This window comes from Entelurus aequoreus, linkage group LG06 (assembly GCF_033978785.1).
Source record: "Entelurus aequoreus isolate RoL-2023_Sb linkage group LG06, RoL_Eaeq_v1.1, whole genome shotgun sequence".
In the NCBI taxonomy this organism is placed as follows: Eukaryota; Metazoa; Chordata; class Actinopteri; order Syngnathiformes; family Syngnathidae; genus Entelurus; species Entelurus aequoreus.
Genome location: NC_084736.1, coordinates 35,319,925 through 35,333,051, shown reverse-complemented (window position 1 = coordinate 35,333,051; position 13,127 = coordinate 35,319,925). Strand labels below are relative to the sequence as shown.

The following is a 13,127-nucleotide window of genomic DNA, read 5'->3' as shown; positions in this document are numbered from 1 at the left end:
TTTTTTTTTAGGTAGAGGCTACACCCCCAAGACGAGGTGGTACGTCCCGGCCCACACAGTTGCCCACCGGGGTCAATGTGGGGTCGTCATGAAAAATTATTGGTTGTAAATGTAACATTAATAATAAAACATTACAGTGATTATTAATGAATAAACTTGGTGTCATCCTGAAAATTATTGGTTGTAAATGTAACATTAATAATAAGACATTGTGAATGTCTACCACTTGTCCCTGATGGATGGATGGATGGATGGAAACTTGGTGATCGATGAAGTAGAATGCCTATAGTACCAGACAGCACCAGAGGGGGCGCAGTGTGCCAGGGTGTGTATTGTTGGACAGACAATGCCTGCAGTACCACACAGCACCAGAGGGGGCGCAGTGTGCCAGGGTGTGTATTGTTGGACAGACAATGCCATGGTAGAGTTACAAAGTTTTATTTGGTGTGTGCTCCAATCAGGAGAGCGAAAAAAAAAGTCACATGTTGTTGAATCCCATCATGCCTTTCATGTTCCCTGCTGCCCCCTGCTGGAACTGCCGCATCATGGACTGAAGTCCCGCCATGCCACCTGCACACCAACCTGGTCAGTCCCTGTGGGTCATGTGACCTGGGGGCGGAGTCTTACTTACCCATGTGGTGCAGCACCCGCGGGTCCATCATCTTGGCCATCTGCTGGTTGAGTTTGGCCATCTGAGACGGGTTGACGTTCTTGGACATGTCTCCTCCTGCACACACACACACGCACGCACACGCACGTTTACACACGTGCATACACACAAACACGCACGTGTACACACGTGTATACACACACACACACGTACGCACACAGGTACACACACACCCACGTTTACACATGTGTATACACACACAAACACGCACGTGTACACACATGTATACACACGCACATTTACACACGTACAAACACACCCACACACAGATATGCGCACACATGTACGTACACACACATATGTACACACAAACACACGTACGCACGTACACACACACGTACGTACACACACACATACGTACGTATGTACACACACACACGTATGTACACACACACACATACACACACACAAACACACACACACACATACATACACACACACACAAAGGTACACACTAGTGTGTCAACAGCAGGTGTGCAGATGATGGACAGCAGACGTCACCTTTGAAGAGGCCTTTGATCCCGCCCATCTTCTTCACCATCTGAGCAAACTTGGTGTACTGGGTCAAAAGTTCTTGGACATCTCGAGTGGCCACGCCCGCTCCTCGTGACACACGCTGGATTCTGTTGGGCTGCTTGCTGAACAACTTGGCCCCGTCCTTGCTGTCCAACTCTGGGCACACACACACTCTTGTCAGGCGTGTGTGTGTGTGAGTGTGTGTGTGTGTGTGTGTGTGTGTGTGTGTGTGTGTGTGTGTGTGTGTGTGTGTGTGTGTGTGTGTGTGTGTGTACATGTGTGTGTTACCTTGGTCATTCATGCTGTCCATGATAGTCATGAGTTTTTTTAGTCTGGCCATTGATTCTTGCTCATTTCCTTTACTCATAAAGTCTGTTCCAAAGCCTGGAATCATCCCCTACACACACACACACACACACACACACACACACACACACACACACACACACACACACACACACACACACACACACACACACACACACACACACACACACACACACACACACACACACACACACACACACACACACACACACACACACACACACACACACACACACACACACACACACACACACACACACACACACACACACACACACACACACACACACACACACACACACACACACACACACACACACACACACACACACACACACACACACACAAAATTAAAGCTTCAGCAGAGTTCAAAGGTCACACAGTGTTTACCATTATTTGTCCAAAAGGTCCCATCTTCATGATGTTCTGGAACTGTTCATACATGTCTCTCAGTGTGAACTGTCCTGAGGATCACAGCTTACAGTTACCACCATCACTTGCACTCTCTTACAGTTAGCATCATCACCTGCACTCGCTTACAGTTAGCATCATCACCTGCACTGGCTTACAGTTACCACCATCACTTGCACTCTCTTACAGTTAGCATCATCACCTGCACTGGCTTACAGTTACCACCATCACTTGCACTCGCTTACAGTTAGCACCATCACCTGCACTGGCTTACAGTTACCACCATCACTTGCACTCGCTTACAGTTAGCACCATCACTTGCACTCGCTTACAGTTAGCACCATCACTTGCACTCGCTTACAGTTAGCACCATCACCTGCACTGGCTTACAGTTACCACCATCACTTGCACTCGCTTACAGTTAGCACCATCACCTGCACTCGCTTACAGTTACCACCATCACTTGCACTCGCTTATAGTTAGCACCATCACCTGCACTCGCTTACAGTTACCACCATCACCTGCACTCGCTTACAGTTACCACCGTCACCTGCACTCGCTTACAGTTAGCACCGTCACTTGCACTCGCTTATAGTTAGCACCCTCACTTGCACTCGCTTACAGTTAGCACCCTCACTTGCACTCGGTTAGTTAGCACCATCACCTGCACTCGCTTACAGTTACCACATCACCTTCACCCGCTTACAGTTAGCATCATCACTTGCACCCGCTTACAGTTAGCATCATCACTTGCACCCGCTTACAGTTAGCATCATCACTTGCACCCGCTTACAGTTAGCACCATCACTTGCACTCGCTTACAGTTACCACCATCACTTGCACTCGCTTAGTTAGCACCATCACTTTCACTCGCTTAGTTAGCAACATCACCTGCACCCGCTTACAGTTATCACCATCACTTGCACTCGCTTAGTTACCACCATCACTTGCACTCGCTTACAGTTAGCACCATCACTTGCACTCGCTTACAGTTAGCACCATCACCTGCACTCGCTTACAGTTAGCACCATCACTTGCACTCGCTTACAGTTAGCACCATCACCTGCACTCGCTTACAGTTACCACCATCACTTGCACTCGCTTACAGTTAGCACCATCACCTGCACTCGCTTACAGTTACCACCATCACCTGCACTCGCTTACAGTTACCACCATCACCTGCACTCGCTTACAGTTAGCACCGTCACTTGCACTCGCTTATAGTTAGCACCCTCACTTGCACTCGCTTACAGTTAGCACCATCACTTGCACTCGCTTACAGTTACCACCATCACCTGCACTCGCTTACAGTTACCACCATCACTTGCACTCGCTTACAGTTAGCACCATCACTTGCACTCGCTTACAGTTAGCACCATCACTTGCACTCGCTTACAGTTAGCACCATCACTTGCACTCGCTTACAGTTAGCACCATCACTTGCACTCGCTTACAGTTAGCACCATCACTTGCACTCGCTTACAGTTACCACCCTAACTTGCACTCGCTTACAGTTACCACCATCACTTGCACTCGCTTACAGTTAGCACCATCACTTGCACTCGCTTACAGTTAGCACCATCACTTGCACTCGCTTACAGTTAGCACCATCACTTGCACTCGCTTACAGTTAGCACCATCACTTGCACTCGCCTACAGTTAGCACCATCACTTCCACTCGCTTACAGTTAGCACCATCACCTGCACTCGCTTACAGTTACCACCATCACTTGCACTCGCTTACAGTTAGCACCATCACCTGCACTCGCTTACAGTTAGCACCATCACCTGCACTCGCTTACAGTTACCACCATCACTTGCACTCGCTTACAGTTAGCACCATCACCTGCACTCGCTTACAGTTACCACCATCACTTGCACTCGCTTACAGTTAGCATCGTCACCTGCACTCGCTTACAGTTAGCACCGTCACTTGCACTCGCTTACAGTTAGCACCCTCACTTGCACTCGCTTACAGTTAGCACCCTCACTTGCACTCGCTTAGTTAGCACCATCACCTGCACTCGCTTACAGTTACCACATCACCTTCACCCGCTTACAGTTAGCATCATCACTTGCACTCGCTTACAGTTACCATATCACCTGCACCCGCTTACAGTTAGCATCATCACTTGCACCCGCTTACAGTTAGCACCATCACTTGCACTCGCTTACAGTTACCGCCATCACTTGCACTCGCTTAGTTAGCACCATCACTTTCACTCGCTTAGTTAGCAACATCACCTGCACCCGCTTACAGTTATCACCATCATTTGCACTCGCTTACAGTTAGCACCATCACTTGCACTCGCTTACAGTTACCACCATCACTTGCACTCGCTTACAGTTACCACCATCACTTGCACTCGCTTAGTTAGCACCATCACTTGCACTCGCTTAGTTAGCAACATCACTTGCACTCGCTTAGTTAGCAACATCACTTGCACTCGCTTAGTTAGCAACATCACCTGCACCCGCTTACAGTTAGCACCATCACTTGCACTCGCTTAGTTACCACCATCACTTGCACTCGCTTACAGTTAGCACCATCACTTGTACTCGCTTACAGTTAGCACCATCACTTGTACTCGCTTACAGTTAGCACCATCACTTGCACTCGCTTACAGTTAGCACCATCACTTGCACTCGCTTACAGTTAGCACCATCACTTGCACTCACTTACAGTTACCACCATCACTTGCACTCGCTTACGTTAGCAGCATCACCTGCACTGGCTTACAGTTACCACATCACCTGCACCCACTTACAGTTAGCATCATCACTTGCACTCGCTTACAGTTAGCACCATCACTTGCACTCGCTTACAGTTAGCACCATCACTTGCACTCGCTTACAGTTAGCACCATCACCTGCACTCGCTTACAGTTACCACATCACTTGCACTCGCTTACAGTTACCACATCACTTGCACTCGCTTACAGTTAGCACCATCACTTGCACTCGCTTAGTTACCACCATCACCTGCACTCGTTTACAGTTAGCATCATCCCCTGCACTCGCTTAGTTACCACCATCACCTGCACTCGCTTACAGCTTGCATCATCACCTGCACTATGTGACAGTTAGCATCATCACCTGCACTATGTGACAGTTAGCATCATCACCTGCACTAACTTACAGTTAGCATCATCACCTGCACTAACTTACAGTTAGCATCATCACCTGCACTAACTTACAGTTAGCATCATCACCTGCACTCGCTAACAGTTACCACCATCACCTGCACTCGCTTACAGTTACCACCATCACCTGCACTAACTTACAGTTACCACCATCACCTGCACTAACTTACAGTTACCACCATCACCTGCACTAACTTACAGTTAGCACAATCACCTGCACTAACTTACAGTTAGCACAATCACCTGCACTAACTTACAGTTAGCACAATCACCTGCACTAACTTACAGTTAGCATCATCACCTGCACTAACTTACAGTTAGCATCATCACCTGCACTAACTTACAGTTAGCATCATCACCTGCACTAACTTACAGTTAGCATCATCAAATAAGGTTGGAGGTGTCACCATGTTTCAACTTGTCAATCAGCTCCTCGTTGTCGTCCAACTTGAGCTCGTTGACTCGGTCGATCAAGCCCTCGATGTCGCCCATACCTGACAGAAAGAGGAAGTGAGGTCATGTGTTTGCAGGGGTGAGCAGCAGGTGTCAGTGTGACAGGAAGAGGAAGTGAGGTCAAGTGTTTGCAGGGGGTGACCAGCAGGTGGCATACCAAGAAGTTTACTGATGAAGGGCTGCGTCTTGAAGGGCTCGAAGTCATCGATGTGCTCGCCTGTTCCGATGAAGATAATGGGACTCCTGGTCGCCGCCACCCTGAAACACAAGGCGGGTCAGATGGATGGCCATCATCCACCTGAGAGCAGTCTTACGCGCTCAAAGCTCCGCCTCCTTTGGCGTGGCCGTCTAGCTTGGTGATGATGACCGACGCCACGTCCACTTTGTCTTTGAAGGCTTTGGCCTGCGATTCACAGGCCTGACCGATGGAGGCATCCATCACATAGACGATGTTGTCTGGTTGCTATGGAAACCCCTACAGCGTCATCCCAGGCAGAATCCAGTCAGAGGACGATGCGTTCAAGTACTCACCACAGCATTGGACACTTGCAACATCTCTTCAAACAGAGAGTCTTCCTGTTTGTGTCTCCCACTTGTGTCCACGATGATGATCTCAAAGTTCTCTCCTTTGAATTTCTCCACCCCCTCTGCTGCAATCACCACTGGGTCCATCTCCGTGTAACTAGTACACAACATAACCATGTAACTAGTACACAACATATATACATCACCATGTAACTAGTACACAACATATATACATCTCCGTGTAACTAGTACACAACATATACACATCTCCGTGTAACTAGTACACAACATATATACATCTCCGTGTAACTAGTACACAACATATATACATCTCCGTGTAACTAGTACACAACATATACACATCTCCGTGTAACTAGTACACAACATATATACATCTCCGTGTAACTAGTACACAACATATATACATCTCCGTGTAACTAGTACACAACATATATACATCACCATGTAACTAGTACACAACATATATACATCTCTGTGTAACTAGTACACAACATTTATACATCACAATGTACACAACATATATACATCACAATGTAACTAGTACACAACATATATACATCTCTGTGTAACTAGTACACAACATGTATACATCACAATGTACACAACATATATACATGACCATGTTCGGTACTACCTCGATTTAGAAGTCACGGTTCGGTTAATTTTCAGTACAGTAAGAAAACAACAAAATATACATTTTGGGGTTATTTATTTACCAAATTTGCAAAATCTTCCACCAAAAATATTTTTCTTAGTGGAATATTTGATGTGAAGTAATCGGAACCTTGGATAGGTCAATAATTCATAACAACATTGATTTTGATTCAATATTATGTTTTGAGCAATGACTGTTTGAAAGACCAAAAAAAGAGCTTTGTTTTATTAGTCAACATTGTAACTTTTTCTAAATTACATTTAACCTTTAAGCTTTTTTATTTCACTTTTGTTATGTTTTTGTTTATTTTAATAGTATTTTTAGAATGTGCCGTTGGCCTTTAAAACATTAGCTGTGATCCGCAAATGGCCTCCGGGGCACACTTTTGACACCCCTGCAACAGATAATAAAAAATTACATCTGATAAATCTATGGATAAAAAGCAGAGCCTGGTGCCATAACTCTCCCGCTCTCGCTCTCTCTGTCTCTGCCCCTCCCTCACCAATGCTGCTGCACGCAAAATTTGTTTTGTTTTTAACCCCTTCTTAACCCCTTCTTAACCCTGAACGTACAATGAAAATACACGCAACCCTAACTCAAAATGCCGGACATTTGAGGCATTTAAGAAACTCCGCCCTGACAGCTCCGCAAAAGAGGACATGTCCGGTGAAAAGAGGACGTACGGTCAGTCTATCATAGCCCGTTAACGGCAAGCTAGCAGCTAACGGGCTACGATAGTGTGTTGTGCCTCGGTGTGCATTGTTTACACAACGTGCGTTACGCTACTTAATATGTCCGTGTGGAAACTTGTTTGGTTCACCTCTGAACCGAACCGGAACCCCCGTACCGAAACGGTTCAATACAAATACATGTACCGTTACACCCCTACCATGTACACAACATATACATCACCATGTAACTAGGACACAACATAACCATGTAACTAATACACAACATATATACATCACCATGTACACAACATATATACATCACCATGTAACTAGTACACAACATATATACATCACCATGTAACTAGTACACACCATATATACATCACCGTGTAACTAGTACACAACATATATACATCTCTGTGTAACTAGTACACAACATATATACATCTCTGTGTAACTAGTACACAACATATATACATCTCCGTGTAACTAGTACACAACATATATACATCTCTGTGTAACTAGTACACGACATATATACATCTCTGTGTAACTAGTACACAACATATATACATCTCTGTGTAACTAGTACACAACATATATACATCACCATGTAACTAGTACACAACATCAACATATATACATCACCATGTAACTAATACACAACAATATAATATATACATCACCATGTAACTAATACACAACAATATAATATATACATCTACATGTAACTACCGGTAATACAATATATACATCTACATGTAACTAATACAATATATACATCTACATGTAACTAAAACACAACAATATAATATATACATCTACATGTAACTAATACACAACAATATAATATATAGATCTCCATGTAACTAATACACAACAATATATACATCTACATGTAACTAAAACACAACAATATAATATATACATCTACATGTAACTAATACACAACAATATAATATATAGATCTCCATGTAACTAATACACAACAATATAATATATACATCTACATGTAACTAAAACACAACAATATAATATATACATCTCCATGTAACTAATACACAACAATATAATATATACATCTACATGTAACTAAAACACAACAATATAATATATACATCTACATGTAACTAATACACAACAATATAATATATAGATCTCCATGTAACTAATACACAACAATATAATATATACATCTACATGTAACTAAAACACAACAATATAATATATACATCTACAGGTAACTAATACACAATATAATATATAGATCTCCATGTAACTAATACACAACATCAACATATATACATCTACATGTAACTAGTACACAACATCAACATCATTATATATACACAAATGACTAAATGTCAGGAACCTGAACGCAACACCTATGACTACACGGCAGTAACCTGAACGCAGCACACATGACTAGAGGGCAGGAACCTGAACGCAGCACACATGACTAGAGGGCAGGAACCTGAACGCAACACCTATGACTAGACGGCAGGAACCTGAACGCAGCACACATGACTAAAGGGCAGGAACCTGAAGGCAGCACACATGACTAGAGGACAGGAACCTGAAGGCAGCACAAATGACTACAGGACAGGAACCTGAAGGAAGCACACATGACTAGAGGACAGGAACCTGAAGGCAGCACACATGACTAGAGGACAGAAACTTGAAGGCAGCACAAATGACTACAGGACAGGAACCTGAAGGCAGCACACATGACTAGAGGACAGGAACCTGAAGGCAGCACACATGACTAGAGGACAGGAACTTCAAGGCAGTACCTGCCATAGAAAGGGATCCTGGCCTTGGTGGCGTTCTGTTTGAGCTGATCAAAGGCACCTGCAGAAAGCATAGTTAGCAAGCATCCAGGTGTGTGTTACCTGCTGAGGTGTACCTGCTCTGAAGGTGTCAGCGCAGATCAAGCAGGTCTTCCAGCCTTTCCTCTGGTAGTAGTAGGCCAGCTGCATGGCGGACATCAATCAGTATGACGGTGTTGTTACGGTTGTGATGACGGAGCTCACCTTGGAGCAGGTGGTGGTTTTGCCGCTGCCCTGCAGACCCACAAACATGATGACGTTGTTCTTTCCTTTGACGGGGGTCCACGCCTTCACGCCGGGATCCACCAGCTAGGATGAGAGAAAAACAACAAGTGGGACTCGAGGAGGACTTTTGGCTCCCAGGTCAGACCTTGACCAGCTCCTTGAAGACGGAGTGCTGGATCATCCTCCTCTTGTTCAGACCCGACGCCATCTCCTCCAGGTCTATGGCTGCCCTGCGGGGAAAAGCAGAGCGTTGCACGGTCCGAGGTTTCTGGTGGTCTTGGTGCGCACTCACTTGACGTTCTCCCTCAGCTGCTTGACCAGCTTGATGTTGACGTCGGCCTCCAGCAGGGCGGCGCACACCTCCTTCAACATGGCGTTGAGGACCTGATGCAAAAAAGGTCCTATTAGGCAAGACCACGCCCCCTTGAGGAAGAAGTGTGGCGCTACCTCTTCATTGATGATGGTGGCATTGCTGAGCGACCTCAGCGCCGAGGTGATCTTGCGACCCAGATCCGCTAAGACCATGATGATGTCGTAGAACTTTCACTGTTGAGCACAAATGTCAGCACGTCCGGTTTGGAAGTTGTGGACGTCAATAACTCACATGTGGGCAGTACAGACCCCCCCCTGGAGTCACTTCCTGTTGGAATAATACAACACTTGTCACCATGGCAACAGCAGTGACGCTTAATGTTCGATAGCCTTATCAGTACTGATCAATGTAGTGCGCATGCTCAGTGACGCACCTCTACTCTTTTCACTTGACTTTTTTTTTGATTGATTGAAACTTTTATTAGTAGATTTCACAGTACAGTACATATTCCGTACAATTGACAACTAAATGGGAACACCCGAATAAGTTTTTCAACTTGTTCAAGTCGGGGTCCACATTAATCAATTCATGGTACAAATATATACTATCAGCATAATACAGTCATCACACAAGTTAATCATCAGAGTATATACATTTAATTATTTACATTATTTACAATCCGGGGGGTGGCATGCGGAGGGGGTTGGGACGCGGGTTAGGTTGGGTTGCTATTAGCATACTTCAGTCATCAACAATGATATCTGAGAAATGGACATTGTAACAGTGTAGGTCTCACTTGGTAGGACATGTGCAGCGAGCGGAGAACATAGTGGGCTCAGAAAGCATAAGAACAAGTATATACATTTGATTATTTACAATCCGGGGAATTGGGATGTGGTGGGGGGATGGTGTTAGTCTAGGGTTGTAGTTGCCTGGAGGTGTTCTTTTAGTGCGCTTTTGAAGGAGGATAGAGATGCACTTTCTTTTACACCTGTTGGGAGTGCATTCCATATTGATGTGGCATAGAAGGAGAATGAGTTAAGACCTTTGTTAGATCGGAATCTGGGTTTAACGTGGTTTGTGGAACTCCCCCTGATGTTGTGGTTATGGCGGTCATTTACGTTATGGAAGTAGTTTGACATGTACTTCGGTATCAGGGAGGTGTAGCTTATTTTATAGACTAGGCTCAGTGCAAGTTGTTTTACTCTGTCCTCCACCCTGAGCCATCCCACTTTGACGTGGAACCGATTTACAACACAATATCAAACCTTGGCCCTCCAGGCACTTAATAACCGCTATAAATCGCTCAAGTCTATCAATCTGTAAAGTTTGACACGTTAATGATTCAAAGAGTTTGTAAACAAAACAACAGCTAACCATGCTAACATTAGCATGGTTAGCCTGTCGTTTGCTGCGATGTGATTAAAGACACAGTGGTACGCATCTTTAATTATTTAACGCCAATTTAAAGCATATAAAATGTTTCCACTCACCGAATCTCAGCGAGTTGAGCCCAAGTCGCAGTTGCTAATAAAATCTAGCCGTCATCAATCCATTCACCGGAAGTCGTATTTTGCTTCCGGGTGGCAGATTTTAAAGTGCACAATTCATCCACCGGAAGTTGTATTCTGCTTCCGGGTGGCAGACACGAAAGTGCTCAGCACCGTACGGTCAATAATCAATAAGCAATAAGTCAATAAGCGCTGCATGCTACATACTACGTAGTATGTAGCATGCAGCGCTTATTGATTGATTGATTGAAACTTTTATTAGTAGATTGCACAGTTCAGTACATATTCCGTACAATTGACCACTAAATGGTTTGATTGATTGATTGATTGAGACTTTTATTAGTAGGTTGCACAGTGAAGTACATATTCCGTACAATTGACCACTAAATGGTAACACCCGAATAAGTTTTTCAACTTGTTTAAGTCGGGGTCCACTTAAATTGATTCATGATACAGATATATACTATCATATATACTATCATCATAATACAGTCATCACACAAGATAATCACAATGAATTATTTACATTATTTACAATCAGGGGGGGGGGGGTTAGGATATGGACATCAAGTAGTGGACATAGAGAGAGAGAGAGAGAGAGATCAGAAGGCATAAGAAAAAGTATCTGCATTTGATTGCTTACATTTGATTGTTAGCAATCCGGGGAGGGTGTTAGTTTAGGGTTGTAGCTGCCTGGAGGTGAACTTTTATTGCGGTTTTGAAGGAGGATAGAGATGCCCTTTCTTTTATACCTGTTGGGAGCGCATTCCACATTGATGTGGCATAGAAAGAGAATGAGTTAAGACCTTTGTTAGTTCGGAATTTGGGTTTAACGTGGTTAGTGGAGCTCCCCCTGGTGTTGTGGTTATGGCGGTCATTTATGTTAAGGAAGTAGTTTGACATGTACTTCGGTATCAGGGAGGTGTAGCGGATTTTATAGACTAGGCTCAGTGCAAGTTGTTTAACTCTGTCCTCCACCTTGAGCCAGCCCACTTTAGAGAAGTGGGTAGGAGTGAGGTGGGATCTGGGGTGGAGGTCTAGCAGTAACCTGACTAGCTTGTTCTGAGATGTTTGGAGTTCAGATTTGAGGGTTTTGGAGGTGCTAGGGTACCAGGAGGTGCATGCGTAATCGAAAAAGGGTTGAACGAGAGTTCCCGCCAGATTCCTCAAGGTGCTTTTGTTGACCAGAGAGGAGATTCTGTAGAGAAATCTCGTTCGTTGGTTAACCTTTTTGATTACCTTGGTTGCCATTTTATCGCAGGAAAGGTTAGCCTCTAGAATGGAACCTAGGTAGGTGACATCATCTTTCCTGGTGATAACAATGTCACCCACTTTTATGGTGAAGTCATTGACTTTCTTGAGGTTGATGTGGGACCCAAACAGGATGGATTCTGTTTTACCCAAGTGTATGGATAGCTTGTTGTCAGCGAGCCAGGTGCAAGTTCTACACAGCTCAGCACTGAGGATTTTCTCCACCTGTGACTTGTCCTTGCCGGATACCAGCAAGGCAGAGTCATCCGCAAACAAAAACAATTCACAGTCACATGCCGATGACATGTCGTTTATGTATATTAGGAACAGTAAAGGTCCCAATATACTGCCTTGGGGGACTCCACAGCTCACCGAGAGGGTGGGGGGGGGGGGGGGGGGACACGGTGCCGTTCACCTCTACCACCTGCTCCCTCCCCTCCAAGTAAGATTGCATCCAGCTCCATGAGTTTTTGTTAAATCTGATTGCTCTGAGCTTATCCAACAGTATAGCGTGGTTAACGGTGTCAAAGGGCTTCTGAAGGTCCAGCATGACCATGCCGCAGTATTTGCCCGCGTCCACCTCATGTTTGATGTGGTCGGTCAGAT

The 13,127-nt window shown here is 44.7% G+C and overlaps 1 protein-coding gene across 2 annotated transcripts; it reads right to left on the bottom strand.

Annotated features, from left to right (window-relative positions):
• Window positions 1-422: 422 nt before the first annotated feature.
• On the bottom strand, window positions 423-11,382 carry srp54 (signal recognition particle 54). Of its 2 annotated transcripts, XM_062049493.1 has the most exons (17): window positions 11,253-11,382; window positions 10,051-10,086; window positions 9,894-9,992; window positions 9,739-9,830; window positions 9,592-9,676; window positions 9,426-9,530; window positions 9,299-9,365; window positions 9,186-9,243; window positions 6,052-6,202; window positions 5,835-5,983; window positions 5,678-5,778; window positions 5,475-5,561; window positions 1,904-1,977; window positions 1,475-1,583; window positions 1,172-1,342; window positions 632-727; window positions 423-570 (listed from the first exon to the last, which is right to left on the bottom strand). In XM_062049493.1, the coding sequence occupies exons 3-17, from the start codon at window positions 9,969-9,971 to the stop codon at window positions 479-481; spliced, it is 1,515 nt and encodes a 504-aa protein (XP_061905477.1). In that variant the 5' UTR covers window positions 9,972-9,992; window positions 10,051-10,086; window positions 11,253-11,382; the 3' UTR covers window positions 423-478. The 2 variants fall into 2 exon arrangements, with proteins under 2 accessions (XP_061905477.1, XP_061905478.1); XM_062049494.1 differs by lacking the exon at window positions 10,051-10,086 and having other exon boundaries at window positions 11,253-11,306.
• Between the last annotated feature and the right edge of the window lie 1,745 nt (window positions 11,383-13,127).

Excerpts from the sequence above, each read along its gene's own strand:
- srp54 (XM_062049493.1), bottom strand. The coding sequence starts at position 9,971 with ATGGTCTTAGCGGATCTGGGTCGCAAGATCACCTCGGCGCTGAGGTCG. Across the intron at positions 9,831-9,893 it reads CCACCATCATCAATGAAGAG|GTCCTCAACGCCATGTTGAA; the intron begins GTAGCGCCACAC and ends TTTTTGCATCAG. Across the intron at positions 5,779-5,834 it reads GGAGGCGGAGCTTTGAGCGC|GGTGGCGGCGACCAGGAGTC; the intron begins GTAAGACTGCTC and ends CTTGTGTTTCAG.